The 18,709-nt window shown below is 36.1% G+C and overlaps 3 protein-coding genes across 3 annotated transcripts; 2 read left to right on the top strand and 1 right to left on the bottom strand.

The window, feature by feature from the left end:
* The first annotated feature begins 1,327 nt into the window (after nucleotides 1–1,327).
* Nucleotides 1,328–6,569, top strand: LOC126708999 (probable enoyl-CoA hydratase 2, mitochondrial). The gene is made up of 8 exons (XM_050409062.1): nucleotides 1,328–1,674; nucleotides 1,804–1,973; nucleotides 3,235–3,309; nucleotides 4,367–4,457; nucleotides 4,557–4,608; nucleotides 4,771–4,874; nucleotides 4,944–5,020; nucleotides 5,955–6,569. Exons 1-8 carry the CDS (start codon nucleotides 1,470–1,472, stop codon nucleotides 6,129–6,131), a joined length of 951 nt encoding a protein of 316 aa, XP_050265019.1. The 5' UTR covers nucleotides 1,328–1,469; the 3' UTR covers nucleotides 6,132–6,569.
* A 2,011-nt stretch (nucleotides 6,570–8,580) lies between these two features.
* On the bottom strand, nucleotides 8,581–10,952 carry LOC126708428 (40S ribosomal protein S15-like). The gene is made up of 3 exons (XM_050408220.1): nucleotides 10,947–10,952; nucleotides 8,808–8,998; nucleotides 8,581–8,716 (listed from the first exon to the last, which is right to left on the bottom strand). The coding sequence occupies exons 1-3, from the start codon at nucleotides 10,950–10,952 to the stop codon at nucleotides 8,599–8,601; spliced, it is 315 nt and encodes a 104-aa protein (XP_050264177.1). The 3' UTR covers nucleotides 8,581–8,598.
* Nucleotides 10,953–14,775: 3,823 nt separating this feature from the next.
* Nucleotides 14,776–16,617, top strand: LOC126709275 (AP2/ERF and B3 domain-containing transcription factor At1g50680-like). The gene has a single exon (XM_050409443.1). The coding sequence runs from the start codon at nucleotides 15,417–15,419 to the stop codon at nucleotides 16,392–16,394; it is 978 nt and encodes a 325-aa protein (XP_050265400.1). The 5' UTR covers nucleotides 14,776–15,416; the 3' UTR covers nucleotides 16,395–16,617.
* The last annotated feature ends 2,092 nt before the right edge of the window (nucleotides 16,618–18,709 follow it).

Here is an 18,709-nt window from a genome sequence, read left to right as displayed (position 1 = left end):
TATAAAAATAATAAAATAATATGCTAACACAAGCCCATGGGTAGCCCATTAGCCCCAACTTGATAGCCCACCTCGCTAAAGACCAAATGGGCACTGCCCATGGGCAGGGTCATGGGCTGAGGTTTTCTCTTACGGCCCAGCCCGACCTGGCCCGTTAACTAGTTAATAGCCCATTATACCCAGCCCATTGTGCCCATGGGCCAAGTAAAAATGGGTCGGGCCGGCCCGACCCGGCCCATTGATGACCCTTACCAGCCGCATTAATGTGGAGAGGACAGGAGAACAGTATTATCTTGGCCAGTACAACTCACAGGAAAAGGAGGGGGATGTCCTATGGGACAGACACTCAAGTAGAGGCCTAGATGGTTAACAAGTGTAAGGTCATTATCAATTGAAGGATGCTATATAAGAGAAGAAAATCCCCATGATAAGGGAGAAAGGGGCAGAGAAAAAAGAAGGAAGAGAGAAAGAGAGAAACGAATTCTGTAAACAGAGCATAAGAAGTACTCATACAGCCCCAAGGACTGTTATCCCATGAAATATAATGAAATATCCCCACGTTCAAATTGTTGCATGGCTTGCTAATAACTACATTTACTCTGTCAAGACCTAGTTCTGTGACCCACTCTCTACAAATTCATTGTTGAGGGTCTTTTGGGCCAGAATCGTCTGCTTACTGGGCCTGGGCCCCAAAAACCGCCCTTACAAACACCATGATAAATATGCAATGGAAGGATAAGATTTAGCCTTAAGGTAAGAGTTTGAGCAATAAGAGTTTGCTTCTCTTGCCCAATTTACAAAATTTCTTTCCAAATTGATCAAAATTTACAATCTGATTAACCCAAAAATTTACAATTTGACAATTGTTGTTGTGGCAACAAAGCTAGCAAGTTATTTCCCAGAAGTAGACCAAGTTTGGATGAATCAAACTAAGATTTCAGTTTTTTATTTTGTTTTTATTTATTTTTTTTTTGTTTTTAACTAAGATTTCAGTTTAGTTTGCCTTAATTTATATTGATTTGGTAATATTTTATTCAATTTATATCATACGGGTGTTTGGTATCTAAGAAAGTGTATAAAAGAAATGGAAAGTTAGAATTTTGAAATTTTTATTGTTGTGGAGTGGAGGAGAGTGGATCAAACAATTGAGATTTAAGTTTGGGTAGGTGGGAGAAATTTAAAAAAAAAAAATTTATTATTTAAATAGATTTTTTTATTATTAAAAATGTTTTATTTTATTTTATTTTAATTAAATAGAAAAAAAAATCTTTAAATGCCACAAACTTTAAACGACGTCGTTTTCAGGGTGTAAACTGTAAACTGAAACATCTCCAACAATGGATAGAAGTAACAGAGTGGCAGCGTTATCAAAGATGATCTCTCTCCCACACTGCTCTCACAATATTCTCCACACGCTAAAACTCTGAGTCTCAACAAAATTCTCGTTGAAATTTTCCAATTCAGAAAAAATGGTTGTAGTTTTCAGGGTCTTAGCGAGGTCTGTCACCCATAATTGTTTGAAAAAATCGAAACCCAATCAACAATCGCTAAGTTTGACAACAAGTTTCACTTCCAATCCCCACACATGGCGGTTTCAGAGTCTCAGAACTCTCATTTTGGAGTCCACAACTTCCGAATCGGTCAAACTGGACAGACTCTCCGACCCAGATTCTGGTAACTTACTCATAAAACTTTAAAACTCGACAAGCTTACGTTTTGGCTTTTGAAACTACAAACCCAGTTGAGTTTGTGTGTGTATCTGTGTTTTTAAGAATACCCATTTGAGATTTTTGTATGTATTAGGAATTGTGGAGGTCAAGTTGGAGAGACCAGGAGCTAAGAATGCTATTGGGAGGGACATGCTAAGAGGGTTACAGCAGACCTTTGATGCAATTGAAAAGGACCACTCTGCTAATGTTGTCATGATTTGCAGTTCAGTTCCAAAGGTGTTCTGTGCAGGGGCTGATTTGAAGGTAATATTAATGAAGTTATCAACTTGGGTTTTTTGGGAATGGAACTTAAGTATGAAATAGTCAAATGTAATGTAATTGGACTACTGTTGCAGGGAAAGTCTTTTTGTTTGTTTGTTTGGAATTTTAAGAGGAAGAAGGATAAAGGGTCATTTTAAGGATGATATAAATTGTATTTTATTGTAATTGTAATTATAATTATCATATGGGTTCAATCGTGTATGGGTACAGGAGTTGTGTTTATCTACAATGATAGAATAATTATTATATAGGCAATGTGTTCCAAGGCAGTATACTGGTAGATCGGTATCTTTGCTATTGTGAACAGCTTTGAAAATTGGTTGGAAAGTGAAAAATCTCCGATCATAAGTTTAGATAAAAGGTTATTGTTATTATTATTATTATTATTATTATTATTATTATAAAGATTTAGGTAACTAAAAATAAAGTACTACATGTTTAGCTGACAAAACCATGATCTGTAGACATTTTCATGTTGAATGGGGTTTTTAATAATAACTCAGTTTACTAGGTCCAGTCAGATAAAGGCTTATAGTTATAGATGTTTTGCTGCTTTTCATTAGAAAATAGTGACTCGTAGAAGTACCATGGTATGAAATAGATTCTAAAAAACAAGGGTGTTGTTGGGGGAGGAGGGAGATAGTTTTGGATGGGAAGAGTTTATAAGGACTGAGACGTTTTGTCAACTGCTAGCAAGGTCTTTAAAAAATGTACTTTTCTTAGATGGTCACTTTTTTAGTCTTTTCAGGATTTTTAGCCCTTTTTTCTTCCTAAGGCTATGCTTGAAACCTGTGCAGTGGCAGGGAGATTAACTAGCAAAGAACATTAATATGGTACCTTTGAAAAACCATATAGATGTTCTTTCCTCATAAATTCTGAGGTTCCCTTTAACTCCTATGCTGTACATTATTTGAGGCTTTTTTATATCTTAAATCCTGTTAAATCTGTTGACTGAAATTTATGATACAAAGTGGTTTTAATGCTATTTTCAGCTAGTAAGCTGTTGAAGTTTCTGTTGTAAATGATTAAGGTGTTAGTGCAAATCATGAATACCACAAGAACCATCACTATATCTTATTATGTAACTAACCTGTTTCGGTTTTATGTCTTGGCATCAAGTGTTTGATCTCATGCTTCTAATTATGCTTGTGTTATTATTATTAATTTTTCCATCGCTAAGACCGTATTCACACACTGGTATCATACACGTGCTTGACAGTCCTGCTGTTAATTGGGTTGGCAGGAGCGCAGGACAATGGATCCCTCAGAGGTTCATTTTTTTGTCAAATCACTTCGCTTGACGTTCTCATTTTTAGAGGTTAGTCCTTATCCTAGTTCCGTTGCTATCAAATTTGGCACTGTAACAAATGGCACACGAAATGTCTCTAACACTTGACTCCAATCACTTCCAATGATCGGGATTTCGTTTAAGGCTGGGTCATGTTTGAGCCTCAGATTCCCTTCAATTAAGCTTCAAGACTGGATTTGTGCTCTAATCCGCTTACCAGAGAGTTCCAACTGCCGAAATTCTGGTTATATTCCTTTTGGAATTCTGAAGTATCTTATGTAGTCATTCTTGTGCCATAAGTTTACAATATTAACTGACATTTATAAACCCATGTTTTTGCACGAATATTCTGTCTACATTTTGGACTTAAACAGTTGACTAAATTACAATTTACAACATTAGTTTGGGGTAATTTTGGTTTTTCTCCTTAAAGTTTCAAAATTTGGATACATTCCCCCTAACATTACATATTTTTTGGATGTAAGTCTTCCATTCATCTGCTGTGATGAGGTGTTCATTAGGTGCCAATTTAACTCAAAACAACGTAGTTTTATAGATCCAAATTTTGAAATTTCCAGTGGTAAAATCAAAATTACTCCAAATGTTAAGGGTGTAAATTGCAATTTAGTCAAAATAATATCTGACATGACTTTAATAATGTTCTAAACGACATTGTTTTGAGCTTAGTTGGCACTTAATAGACACCCCATCACTGCACATTAATGGAAGAACTTGAATCCAAACGATACTTAAAGTTAAGGGGATGGATCCAAAATTTCAAACTTTAGGAAGGAAAAATCAAAATTACCCCAAATTTTAAGGGTGCAAATTACAATTTAGTCTAAAAAGTGTTTTCCAAATTGATTTTATCATGCTGTAGTTTTCACTCTTGCTCTCACTGTATGTTATGTTACTTGCACTCATATTCTGACTTGCATACTTTATGCCATTTCTCCATATATATGTTAGCTCCTTGTAAGATGTGATATGGTGTCTTTCATAACCACTTCTTTCTTTTCCATGAATACTCAAACGAGTTTCTTTACCTTGAACACTGACATTTTTTACTTGAATATGTTTTATCCAGGCACTTCATGTGCCTTCTATCGCTGTTATTGAAGGAGCAGCATTGGGTGGTGGACTAGAAATGGCTCTATCATGTGATCTTCGGATATGTGGTAGTTCTAGATTTATAAACATTTGAATTAATTCTAATATGTCCACTGAGATTCTTGCTGCTTGCATGTCCTGATCGTTTCCCATCTTGGATGGCTCAGGAGAAGATGCAGTTTTAGGCTTGCCAGAAACGGGACTTGCTATAATCCCTGGGTGTGTAGAATGTTTAATAAATCTCATTTGTATCTAATCAGATTGATAATTAAATTTAGGGAATGACATCATTAATTTAGTTTGACTATTTTGGAGAGGCTACTTTCTGTATTAATATTATTTAGTGACATCTCATCCCTCACAAATCCTGGCTTTCCACAGGGCTGGTGGGACGCAACGGCTTCCTAGATTGGTTGGAAAAGCAGTAGCAAAGGAGCTTATATACACTGGTCGTAAGATTTGTGGCAGAGATGCAATGTCCATGGGTATGTATGATCGGGTGCTGCTTTGTTTTTGTCCCATATTTACTTACAGAAGTGTGTGCTATGCTGCAGGTCTTGTTAATTACTGTGTTCCTGCTGGTGAAGCTCATATAAAGGCACTTGAAATTGCTCGGGATATAAATCAGAAGGTAAAAGTTTCTCTATCCTAATCTAATATGTAATAATAGTTGTCTCCTGTATAACAACAATGCAGTTGTGTGAAATTACTTATCAAAAAAAAAAAAAAAAACAACAATGCAGTTGTGTGAAATTAGTTTTAAGCAACCATATCATGAATTCGCTGACAGGACTTTTTTGTTGTTGTGATTTAATTAAATGTCCATGTGTTGATCATTATGATCATTGAAGAAATGAATCATTGATACAATGCTCAGGATTTGTGGTTAACGAGAATTTAGCTAATTCAGAGCATGTACTGAATTACTTACCATTATTGTTAATTGTCCAAGAAGCAACATTTGTAATTCTTGTTCATGCTTGCACTTGGCACATATTACTATTTTGATAATCCATTTCTATGGTAGTTACAACTTTTTAAGCATTTATAAATTTAGGCATGGATGAAAATTCCATGAATTCCAATCTTTAGCTAATCTCAAATGTATATTGGCCAAAAAAAAAAAAGCTAATCTCAAATGTAAGGTTACAAATATGTTTTTCATGATAGGCACTGCACTAATGGAGCTGCATCAATGTTCCTCTATTTTTTCACCCTTCTACCTGGAAAAATATTCAATACTCCAAGATTAATGCTCCCTCCTATCACATAAATGGTAGGTCCCACTATGAATTTGATCAGTAGAACTTATTATTATGTGAGAGAAGGGAGCATTACTCCCGGAGTACTGAATAAATTTTTTTTTTTTCAAAAAGCAAGAGCTTCTATATTGTATGCTTTAGGACTAATAAAACTCCTTTATGATTTGTACTGATGATAGAAAATGTATAACATGTTCGAAATTAGTACTTGAGCCCAAAAACTACGCAATTAATTTTGTTGGACCAAGACAGAATTGTGCATGATTCTTTCACAATCAAATTGACCCGTAATATTCTCAACAGGGTCCAATAGCAATAAGAATGGCAAAAAGAGCCATTAACGAGGGACTTGAGATTGATATGGCATCAGCCTTAACATTGGAAGAAGAGTGCTACGAGCAGCTACTGAACACAAAAGATCGCCTGGAAGGCTTGGCAGCATTTGCTGAGAAGCGGAAGCCAAGGTATAATGGTGAATAAAAAGAAATGAATTCTGGTAATGACCTACATCTGAACAAGTTAGTGTCTTTGGTTTAATTTTCTCATCAAGTTATTTTTTTGGCCCTATGAGAGAAACCCTTAAGTTAGAGACTTAGATTTCTGTAAAATAAAAGCCAGCATTCACCTTGTATGTCCCACTCATTTGAAGATAATTGGAAATTTTCAGTGGCCAAGAGCCTTGTAGCTCAATGGCATTGTTTGGTTATCTCCATAGAGAGAACTTTGGTTGAAAAACCACCACCCCACCCCTTGTTTTCGGTGAAAAAAATAAGGAAAATTTCAAGTGGGACATTGGTTCAGAAGCTGTGTACATTTGAGATGGCCTACTTTTTATCAACAGTGACACAATAAAATTAGCCCCTCAGATTTAGACCTGAATGTAAATTTACCATGCATAATCCAACTTGTTAAAGTCACTCTTTCTTTTGCCGTAACTGCCAATTTTTATTTTTAGGAAGCACGAATTCTCCACTTTTGCCCATGTATCCATATTTAATACGTATTCATACTGGATACCTTTGATATACTTCTGCATGTGTGTCCCAACTTTATTTTTTTGGGGAAAAAAATGTTGACATGTCTGGGATGTGATCGGGATGTGGCCTTGCTACGTTCGTAACCTACTCATCAATGGCGAGAAATAGCCCAAACTCCCTTTTTTAGATATTGGTTTCAATGTTAAACGCTTTGAGCATTCCCATTAAGGATGCTAAAAGCTAAATTTTACCACTAACACACAAAAATACCCAATACATCAAAGATTTCAAATGCCTAAATTTTACCACCAACACATTTATGCTACAGCCTACAGTGAGCTGTTATTGATATCAGTTCACTGTAGCATAAATGTTAAACTAAATATATATATATATATATATTTTATATTCCCAATGGTCACTTTTTCTCTTCTTTCTTCTCTCTCCTCTCTCACTTTCCTCTTCTCTCTTTCCCGTAGCTTCTGTTTCTTTCTATTTTACGATTTGAGCTCCTCCCCTCCAAGGTTCGTCGGTCTGGAACTTCAAAGCCCAAACGCCATTGGACACGAAATCCACTTCGCCTTCAGAGTGTTGCCTCTGATATGGAGGTAGAGCTTGACGGCGGGGTGATTTGATTTTGTGGGTCTGGGTTCATGGGTCTCTGACCGGCGTGGGTCTCTAATCAACGTGATGGTCGTTGGAATTGTGGTGGCTGGCCACCTCACTTGACTTCGACTAAGCCGATTTACTCGCAGCCTCACTCGCAGGTATGGATTAGGCCATAAGCGATGGCATTGATGTGCTTTTGCTCTCTCTCAATGGTTGTTTTTCTTTTTACCTTTTTCGATTGTTGGTGGTGATGAGGTTGTGGGTTTGAGTTTGTGATTTTGGTGGGTTGAATTTCTTTTTCTTTTTCCGATTGTTGGTGGTAATGAGGTTGTGGGTTTGTGATTTGGTTATGATTTTGGTGGTTGGTGGTCATGGTTGTGGGTGGTGGTGAGAGTGGTAGTTGTTGTAGCTATGGTGGCGCAGGGTTGGTTTTATTTTTATTTTTTGTTTTCGATGGTGGTGGCTGGCAGCGGCTAGCCGTGGGTGTGGGTTTGCAAAGAAAGTGGTGGGTTTTCAGAGAAAGGGAGGGACACAGATAAGAAGAGAGAGAAAGAAACATACAGAGAATAAAAAAATAATATTTAAATGAAGTGGTAAAAAAAATAGAATCTTTGATGTATGATGCATTATAAAGTGAGGTGTTAAAAGCTAAAAAGTAGTGTTTTGAGATGGTAAATGCTAAAAATTTTGACTCCCTTGATGGGAATGCTCTTATCTAGTTATTATTTATTTATTTATTTATTTATTTTTGGAGAAAAAGTTATCTTTTATTTACCCTTTTGGATTTTGGTTTGTATTCTAAACATTATTAAAAGGCTATGGGTTCACTTTATTATCCATTTTTGTTCTAAAGTTGATACATGCTTAGCAATGATGTAATTATTCAGTATTCTGGGAGCATAATAGTGGATCCTATTTTGAATTTAATTAGTGAGATCCACTATTATGTAAGAGGAGGGAGCACATATATAATGTGCTCCTGGAACATTGAATAATTACTCCTTTAAAATGTTTAACAATATATAATAAATAAGGGTAAATTGCAAAGTACACCCCTAACGTTTGGGGGTGATTGGATTTTACACCCCAACGTTTCGAAACTTTGATTTTACACCCCAATGTTTGGTTCCGTTAGCAAATCACACCCTCGGTTAGTTTTTGCTGTTAATTGCCAAGTCATCTTGCTGACGTGTTTTTTTTTTTTTTTTGCCAAATAAGCTCAAAATGACACAGTTGCAATGGAAATGATGTGATGACTTGGCACATGCTAAACGGCACCGTTTTGCCCAAAAAGAAAACAACAAAATCTGCTAGGCATTTCCCCACCAAACAGAAAATCTCAAAACAAAATACCCAGATTTTCAAAATGCCCAAATATTCAAAATATGTAAAAATTTAAAGAGATAGAGAGAGATGGTTACAGCTTTGCACAATTTCTTGATCAAAGCCATGGGCTTTCGCTTCAAACCCCTCTGAAACCTACAAAATTTCTCACACAAAATTAATAAAACAATTCTAAAACAAATAAAAATGAAAGATGAAATAGATGAAAAAAAAAAAAAAAAAAAACCTTCTGCGAGCTCTGGCAGTGAAGAGCTTGACGAGGTCGTCGGTGGACATGTCCAGAAGCGCATCCAAGTCGACGCCTCTGAATCTGAACTTCTTGAACGTCCTCTTCTTTGGGGGCTGCCCAGCCACCGCCACATCAGCTTCCACATCTACTTGAAACCAAAAACCCCATTGATCAAAAACAAGCACAGACTAACATACAGAGACAGAGAGGAGGAGGAGACGGTTACAGCTTTTTACATATTTTGAATATTTGGGCATTTTGAAAATCTGGGTATTTTGTTTTGAGATTTTCTGTTTGGTGGGGAAACGCCTAGCAGATTTTGTTTGTTTTCTCTTTGGGCAGAACGGTGCCGTTTAGCATGTGCAAAGTCATCACATCATTCCCATTGCAACTGTGTCATTTTGAGCTTATTTGGCAAAAAAAAAAAAACACGTCAGCAAGATGACTTGGCAATTAACAGCAAAAACTAACCGGGGATGTGATTTGCTAACGGAACCAAACGTTGGGGTGTAAAATCAAAATTTCGAAACGTTGGGGTGTAAAATCCAATCACCCCCAAACGTTAGGGGTGTACTTTGCAATTTACCCTAATAAATAATTAATACATGGATCCCACCATGTATCCCACTGTATCGTATCCAAGTTTTTGAGGAATTGCTGGATTCGTATCCAAGTTTTTGAGGAATTATCCATTCTATACCCACAACCCACGTTGTTGCAAGTCTTCAGTCTTCTTATTTTTCGCTTTATTGGTCTTCTTATTCTTTGCTTTGTTTGCTCCTTTTGTTGTTGCTTCTCCCTACACCCCAGGTTCTCCACCCTTTACTTTTTTCACTCTTTCTTTATTTTTCTTTTTCTTTTTTAATGTGTGATTTCTTAATTTAGGTGCCAATTTTTGATATTTGAAAAGTTAAAACATGTTGAATATTTCAACTTTTAAACTGTAGGGGGCGAAATTGAGTTGGCCCAGCCTAACTTGATCAAGAATGGGTTGGGTTTAAGGCCCAATACAACTAATTTATAGAGGTGGATGGCTAAGATCAACCTTCAATGCCTTTGGTAGTCTTGGTTTGGTAATTTAAAGAAAGAAAGTTGGCAAGAACGATAGTATAATTTAAGAGCTAAGTCAAGGAAGAAAGAAGGATTCTTATATAAGTTTCTTCCTCGAACTAGTCGAGGAGCAACAATTCTATTGATTTATACTTCTCAGTTTTACAATGATTACTTTCTCTCTCTATTGTTCTTATTTCTCTCTCCCAACCTTTTTTGATCCCCCTTCTTGGTGGAGCTTCCTTCCTTTATATAGCTATGTAGATTGCATCCTAGCCCTCCACTTGGACAGTCGTTGATCCTTACTTGGATACTTGTCCCATCATTACCTTGTTGGTGGTGGTAAAGTAGGCTGCAAGCGGTGAGGGCACTGTTTAAGGGGTTATTTTGCCATTAATGCGGTAGGTTGAGTTGGTACAGTGCATTAAATGCAGAGGTGATGAGTATTTTATTTGGAAGCTTTCTCATTCCATTGCTTGCATGTCTCTACTACTTTCTTCGGCCTTCAGCCCTATGGCCTTGGTGGTCTATCCCCGGTTTTCCGAGGAGCATTTGCTCCTTGGGTGAGTCATTTTCCTTGGTTTCTCTGAATGGGTTATCCTGACTGGACTGGGCCTAATATGATGAATAGTTGGGTTCCGTTGTCCCTCAAGCAGATTCTGCCCAATGATCCTCTTTCTTTGGGCTTCCCCTTCCCACATAAACCTTTTTGTCTGTTTGTGTGCTTCTTTGGGCTTGAGGTTGGCATATCATATAAGGCATGGGCTTAAAATTGAAATACTCGTAACAAATTATATGGCTTTAAAAAATAATATATACTATAACCCAATATATTGGTATTAACTAATACTGAAATATCATGTTTCCTTGAACAAACCAAAATGGCTTCTAGTGTGGTATTAACAACTTTGGTCAGGACAGCCTGACATGGCTGAACAACTTACAAAACAATCAAACCTTTTGATCAAGGCAATATAGGAGAGAGCTACCCTAAATGTCAGTTTCCAACCTCTTCTTCGTCAAAAGGAGCAGTGTCCACAGAATGATATACTTTCTCTCATCCATCATTAATTATGGCTCACATACCGTCATTTGCATTTAATACAACACAATAGGAACTTGCTCAACTATGGGAAAGCACCTTAGGATTATGACCCCACAACTGATCTAAGAGGGTGGCATGTTGTCAGGCTCTTTGCCTGATTGCAAGGGGAAACTCCGCCCAACTTTACTGAGCCAACTTGACTCTATAGATACCCCCCAAGCCACAAGTGAAGGTATGCGTAGAAATCACTACTAATACTCTATTAATTTGGTGAACGGTAGTTCGAGGGGTTTTTTCTAGAGCTCTAAAGGACTGAGACAAGAAGATCTGCTATCTCTATTATAATTTATATTATTTATCGCTAGTTGATGTTCTGCACAATATGTGACTACATTCCTAAGAATGATTTTGTAGCATTCGCCTTTGAAATCTTGCTTTATTATTACAACTCTCCATATCACGAATAATTACTGCGTCATTAGATTTTTTTTTTTTTTTTTTACTTATACTACTTCTACGATCAAATTTCATTGAGGAATCCATGTATATAGGATACATCTTCTTGACTCTCTTTTTTCTTTGCAAATGATTATATGCCTTCTTTGCCATGCAAGCTGATAAATTCAGATTTCTATCTCAACAATCTAATTGGGTAAGAATTGAAATCAGAAAATATGAATTAAATTGTTGAATTTTTAGGTTAGAACATGACTAAGTGTTTTAACCATAACTTTCTGCTCACAAATCGGATTGAGATGAAACCAATGTTATTTGAAAGATAATACAAAATGTAATCATTTTCACACATTCACTATACCAAAATTGCCTCCCAATGTGAATCGGAATTTTTAAAAAAAAAAAAAAAAATTCACGATTTTAACAAATTTTGATAAAATTTTGAGTTCCATTCAAGTTTTGGACCAAAATTTAGCCAATTTGAATCAGTTAAGGGTAATGAATATTTAGGAATTAATGTATTTTAATTATATAGTTATCCTTAAGAGATTTAATTTAGAAACTAAATTATTTATCCATTAAAACTAAATGATCCTATGTCTGATGGTGCATTCTTGTCTAAAGCCTAAACCAATGGGATTATCAACTATGACACGTCATTGATCATAAGTAATCCATTAAAGTACCAATCATAATTAATCAACCATAATAACATATGTCTAGTTCTAATTTTAGGGATGCATATTAACATTTAAAACTTGATTCAGTGTAACTTTTAATCCAATGGTCGAATTGAAGAACATGATATGTCATTTTGATCATTAGAACTTCTAGATTTATTTTAAATGAAGAATTGGAAATCTAATGGTCAAAATATGATTTGTCCTTTTAGGTCCCAAATTGACATATTTGCTTCTAGTGAGGTTAAATGAAGGTTGAAAAATGAGGTGTCCATATGAACATGATGAACATACCACTAGGATTAGGGTTTCAATTACATGTTGAATTTTCGTTTCTTGTTGCTCTGACATGTTTGAACGCTATATCATGAATTTTTGCATGACATGAATCTATGACCACTATGTTCTAGAAGACTGATTACATTGGGAGAGTGGAAACACCTTCCCACTTCGCAACTTAGCACTTGATGTTAGACCAATAGTTCTAGACTAGTTCTTATCCTATTATTTTCATATTTTTATAATGTAGCAAAACTGTGTCATATTTTTTTAATAATAAATTGTATTTAGAAACAAGACTATTATTGTGATGTTATACTCTATATTTTAAATGAAATAAAATGGACATATTTCATTTCAATGGTTTTCTAATTCTTTTTCTTTTTAAAATAAAATAAGTAGTGAATCCAAGGTAAAAATCTCTACCTAAGAAGTATAGTATCATTAGTTACCACAATTTTGTGAGACATTAATACAAGACCTAACCTTTTCACGTGGATGATTCCTAAGGTCACATGCTCTTGTAGTTCCCATTTGTCCATCTTTAGACCATCAAACCTTTTTGTCTTTTGGGCCTGTTTGGATTGAGGGAGGAAAGAGGGAGAGTGGAGGGGAGTAGAATAGAATTGATTGAAAATAGGCTAATTTTGAGTCAATTTTACTCTATTCTATTCTACTCTCCTTCCCTCTCCCTCAATCCAAACGGACCATTAGTGTAAAAATTGGTACTAGACTTGTTCTTTGGTACCAAAATGGAGTTGACCTTCATTTTTCCAAGATCCCACATGACTAGCATTTTCACATACCACTTTTATTTTTTTGCTAAATAAATAAGGGTCAGTATAGACTCATCGACTTCATGCCACGTGACAGTAAAGATAATATCATATATACCACTAAGACTTTGATGGTCTATTGTGAAGTTGGGCAATTTTTTGGCATAAACCATTTTGTGTAAGTATGAGCCTTTGTTGGGAAGTCCATCATGGAGACATGAAAAGGATGAAGCGGGCCCTTGACCCTTGATTTATTGAGGAGAAAGGACCTTTTATTTAATACCAATCCATATTTTGACAGAGATATAAGCCATGAGCCTATTGATGAAGTAACAAGATTCGGACTTTAAGGGTATGTTTGTTTGGAGAGATTTTAGGGAGGATGGAAAATTGAGGAGAGAAAAGTGAAGATAACTTTTTAATGGGTGTTTGGTTGGAAGGAGGAGAGGAAAAAAATATGGTTAGGTCTAGGTGTTTTTTGTCTGGATTCACCAAAATATTTTCTCTCCAAAATGGAGAGAAAACTTAGTGCATTAAAAAGACTGGAATACCCATGTGCAAGTGCACATGGGTTTTCGTTTCTATCACTTTTTTTTTTCCTCTGATTTTTATCCCAGTCCGTTGTACAATCATAGTACTGCTATCTATTTTTTTTTTGGTTATCAAAAAATATCTTCCTCTTTGTTTAATTTTGCGATTTTTTTTTATTCTTTTTTTTTTTGGTCTTTTCCTGTACTTCTCTTTTTTTTTTTAGTGCTCATCTTCCTTTAGCTTGTACTCCTTTTAAAAAAAATTTGAAGTGTTCATACTTCATACACAATTTTTAAATAAAAAAATGTGTTACTTTTTTGTTTTATTTAATAGAGACATAATTGTAAATTTATACTTACTTCATTTTTCATCCTCTCATTTTTCCTCTCAACCAAACAAAAGAGTTTTTCATCCTTCCACTTTCCATCTCTCCAACTAAACACACATGAGGGAAAATTAAATATTTTCTATCTTCCCATAATTTTCTATCATTTCACTTTTCTACCCTTCCAACCAAACGGTAAAGCCAATTCTGTGAAGTGAGGAAGGAAGAATAGTAGGTTGTGTCCAACTTTTTTTTTTTTTTTTTTTTTTTTTTTTTTTTGATGGTAAGGTTGTGTCCAACTTATAATATAAAGAAAATAAAGACTTTATGTCAATCCGAGAAAATATGTGGATCCTTGGTAAATAATCAAACCCGTGTAGTTGGATGAAATATATATATATATATATATATATTGAGAAAGAAGTTGGATGAAAATTGGCCCTTTAAAGAAATTTAACTCATGACTTGTTATTTTTTACTTGCACAAAATAATGTTGATGTGTCATGAGTTGTAGATAAAATTGTGTCATGTGGGATGAGGAAAAAAAGTTACGTTGAACAAGCTTCACTAAGAAAATGAATAAAACATAGGAAGTCACTAAAACTCTAGTTGTACAATTATTTACCAATTATGTCATTTAAGCAATTCTTAACTTTTATTCCAACTTATGAAAAACCTTGATATTTTTTTTCAGGGTTGAGATTGTGTCCAGTGTATTAGTGCACTGGACACGTTAGGATGTATTTACGTGTCTGCATCTCAACTTGTCCAGTGCACTAATGCACTGGACACAAACCGTATCTTTTTTGTGACTAACACATAAATTCTAGTCATGAAAAGTTTAAGCCAATCCAAGTGACAATTTGTAATGATGGGTAAACCATAATGAGAGTGATAGGTCATTCTAAGGTCATCATTATGAATTTTATAGCCCAGCCTGTCTGTGTAAAACCAATTGTATATTATTTTGGTAGCCTTTTCTAACTATTTTTATTCGTTGAGGGAATAATTTATATGGTAAGCCAGATAAACTCAGGTAAATGACTCTACTGCAAAAATTTAGATTTTCTCTTCTGTTTTCATTAGTGATAGAGGTTCAAATTTGGAAACTCACAAAAAAACCTACCAAAAAATGAATGTCCTTGGATGATGTCAAAACAAAAACATGAATTTGATTCCCATAAAAAAAAAACATGAATTTAACTATAGTTGAAAGCTTTGAGGATACACTGTGGGAAACCAAAAAAACTATGCATAAATGACTTGAACCTTCTAGTTTTGTCATTATAATTTAAAATTGCCATAACCAATTCTCCTGTGTGTTGTATTATATATGGCAAAGGTTCCAACTTATACATGGACAAGAGCCTAATGTAAAACTTGACATTCTTGGTTTCTACTCCTTTTCTTTGTTATTCCTTACTGTCATTTTCTCAAAAAGAAATCTTTCTCTTCACAAGTTTATGGAGGTGGAATTGTCTTCAAAATCAAGAATAGACATGGTGGTGGAGACTCCACACTTGGATGATAATCCGAAAAATAAGAATCCGAGTAGTTTTAGTGGAGGCTCCTCCTCTAGATTCAAAGGAGTAATGCCTCTGAGCAGTGGTAAATGGGGTGCACGGATCTCCCATAAGTACAAGCCATATTGGCTTGGAGCACATCAGAAAGAGGAACAGGCAGCCAGGGCTTATGATAGAGCATCCATCAAGCTTCAAAGGCGTGATGCCCCCCTCAACTTCCCTTGGACTAATTACTCTGATCAAGAGAGCATATTCCAAAGCCAGTACTCAAATGAGGAAATTCTGAACATGATCAGGGATCAAACTTACTCATCCAAGTTCAAAAAGTTCCGATCAAATCATTCTTCGGTTAAGGGAAATCCAACATGTAACTTACTGAATGATCAAGGAATCTCATACCAGTTACTCTTTCAGAAGGAATTGACCCACAACGATGTTGCCAACAAGAATTTGCTCATCCCAAAGGAATTTGCATTGAAATACTTCCCACCACTTGCCATCATCGATTCAGTCAAAAATGAAGAGAGGAGAGAGTCCATCAAATTAACCTTCTATGATAAACATTGTCGTTCATGGACTTTTCAATATTCATTTTGGAAGAGTTCCAAGAGCTATGTTTTCACAAATGGCTGGAGTCACTTTCTCAAGATGAATAACTTGAACCATAAAGACATTGTCTTTTTCTACAGATGTGAGAATGAAGAGAACAGTGTGTTTTACATGATAGATGCACAGCCAAAAAATGTGGAAAATTCTGTCTCTGGTGGGAATATGGAGCAGGAAATGGGTATAAAAGGAATCATCAACAATGGCCTAGATGCTGCTAGCATGAGACAAGAGGAGGCAAATAAAGTGCTCAAACTATTTGGTGTGCAGATTGGTTACTTAAACCACCAAGCTTCCCATCAACTCGTTTGAAATGTTGAACGGAAAACAAAAAGGTCTTGTAATAGCATTCAACTTCATGATCCTTCTCCTTCCTCACAATGGTGAAGTGTTCAATGCATAGATGAACAAGTTTCATTGACGTTAACATTTGTCCCTCTATTCTATGTCATCTGGTTTAGTCTTGCTCACTTAAGTAGGAGTGACTAGTAATTTTCTCATTCATTTTGGGTGCAAGTTGTATTTAGATCAGATTCTTGATTAAAAAAAAATAGTATGTTATCATTTTCAAAATTTATTATTATTATTTATTTATAATTCAATATCATTGACACATTAAAAGGTATTAACCAGTTAAATTACAAAGCTCTTGACAGTATGTTATCATATTATGCAAATACAAATTAATATCTAGTGCATTTATATTTTATTTTTAAATGTAAACTTGCTGAATATTCTTTGTTTTTTCATAATGGTTAAAAAATTTGGTAGGGGGATTGAAGCAAGATTCATCATGCCAAGAAGCAACTAAATAACTTGACTGTTGATGTATATAAATTACGAGGTAGAAAAAAAAAAAAAAAAAAAAAAAAAAAAAAAAAAAAAAAAAAAAAACCCTTACAGTTTGATAATCAACTACGTACACATTTTATTAGACCCCCCACCCCCACCAAAAAAAAAAAACAACAACAACAACAATGCTATGAAATGAATTTGGTTAATGGCAATTGATTGGAGATCCTCGGATTTTTCCAACAAGGGTGAGACCCAAAATTGATGGCCTAACACGCCCTTGAATGTTTTAGCCTGTTTATGAATAAAATAATATTTCGATAGTGAAATGAAAGGCAAGTCAGTGTAATAGAGATGCTTCTTTTTTTAATACATACGATAATATTTCAAATATATGACATTCATTTTATAATGATTATTTTTTATTATCATATCAAAATATCAATTTGTAGGGTCTCGTTTTTCAGCCCAATACCACACAGTGGGTGGGATCTTAGACCAACGAGCCCAATACAATGAATTTGTAGAAAGTGGGCTAAAAGGTTGGGCCTTGGTGAACGGACGGTCATTAGTCATGATGTTCATGATGATCGCACAGAGGTGAACTAAGCTTATCCAAGAAGACTTTCTCCTTGGCACGGCCTGGGTGGCTCCAATTCTTGGACCTGGTCCCAATCCCCTTTCTGGATTGCTTCTTCCTCCTTTTATACTAGCTTTTTCCCTCCCTCCAACGTCCACGTGTAGGTTCAGCTTTATAGGGCTGGTATTTGTTCCATCAACCCATACCCAAAGTGGTTGGGGGTGGTTGTAAAAGCTGAAAAGCATGGCTCTGTTAGGTGTAGAGTACTTAATTGCAGTAAGGGCAACATTTCCCTTGTTCTTTGTCGTTTTAGAACTTTTCCTATTCGGCAAAATGACCCGGAATATCATCACCAGGACCGAGTTGCTCCCTTTGCCCTCAGCTACATTTATGGCCGAGGAAGGTCCTTCCCATGGCCAAGGAGGATCCTTCCCATGGCTAAGGGGTGGGCCTTCCTTGGATCGGGCCTTAGGCCCAGCACAGACATTGACATGGGCTTCCCAGTTTTATACCCCCCCACAATAGCCCATCAAAATCCTGCTGTCCGACTCCTTGGACGGAGAGGAGGGTTTTGGTGTCGTCGGGCCTATGTCATGGCTTGCCAAGTCTTGTCCTTCATCAATGCCGGAGCCTTTTCATTTGCCAGGGGCATGTTCCTGGTTGTGAGACATTCTTTTAGTTTACCCATGCTGCGTTCCTGACATTTCGGTACACGAGGCGCACCTTCATTAGGGTCCCTTTACGAGGCGACGCAAATCCAACGGCTAAAAACTGCTTTGGGAATTGAGCGGGACTTATCTCGTTTGTAGTTTTTCTTGGAGATTTGTACAGATTAAATGCCACCAGGCTTACCCCCCCATATAAGAAGCACGGTGGGAGGTCATTCCTTTTATTTGCAGACCCTTTAAGCTTTTCAAATTCCTAACCCTCCAATTGTGCCCAAAGTCCCCATTACCAGTGTGACTGAAACTGAGGAGGTGACATGGTCGAGGCAAGAATGAGGGTGAAGGGGCCACACCCTCTTCAGAAGCCTTGGGTATCTTCGAGATTCAAAATGGCCCGATCGGGGCAAGAGAGACAAAGACTCAAGACATTTCTTCTCCACGATAAGGCAAGAATGGAGCCTCTTCTTCCTTCAGCCAAAATCTGAAGCAAGTGGAAGTCGCATTAGATTTTTGGTGTGACAGCACTGAGATTTCCCATCGTCGGTACCATCCGTTCTCGCTCGATTGTTGCTAATACGATACTTGCTCGA

This window comes from Quercus robur, chromosome 12, assembly GCF_932294415.1.
Source record: "Quercus robur chromosome 12, dhQueRobu3.1, whole genome shotgun sequence".
Taxonomy (NCBI): domain Eukaryota; kingdom Viridiplantae; phylum Streptophyta; class Magnoliopsida; order Fagales; family Fagaceae; genus Quercus; species Quercus robur.
Note: the sequence above shows the minus strand (reverse complement) of the source record. Positions and strands in the feature narration are given on the sequence as shown.

Coding starts and splice junctions, on each gene's coding strand:
- LOC126708999 (XM_050409062.1), top strand. CDS start 1,470: ATGGTTGTAGTTTTCAGGGTCTTAGCGAGGTCTGTCACCCATAATTGT. Junction 4,458..4,556: donor ATGTGATCTTCGGATATGTG/GTAGTTCTAGAT, acceptor TGGATGGCTCAG/GAGAAGATGCAGTTTTAGGC. Junction 4,609..4,770: donor GGACTTGCTATAATCCCTGG/GTGTGTAGAATG, acceptor GGCTTTCCACAG/GGCTGGTGGGACGCAACGGC.
- LOC126709275 (XM_050409443.1), top strand. CDS start 15,417: ATGGAGGTGGAATTGTCTTCAAAATCAAGAATAGACATGGTGGTGGAG.
- LOC126708428 (XM_050408220.1), bottom strand. Junction 8,717..8,807: donor ACTGCCAGAGCTCGCAGAAG/GTTTTTTTTTTT, acceptor GAAATTTTGTAG/GTTTCAGAGGGGTTTGAAGC.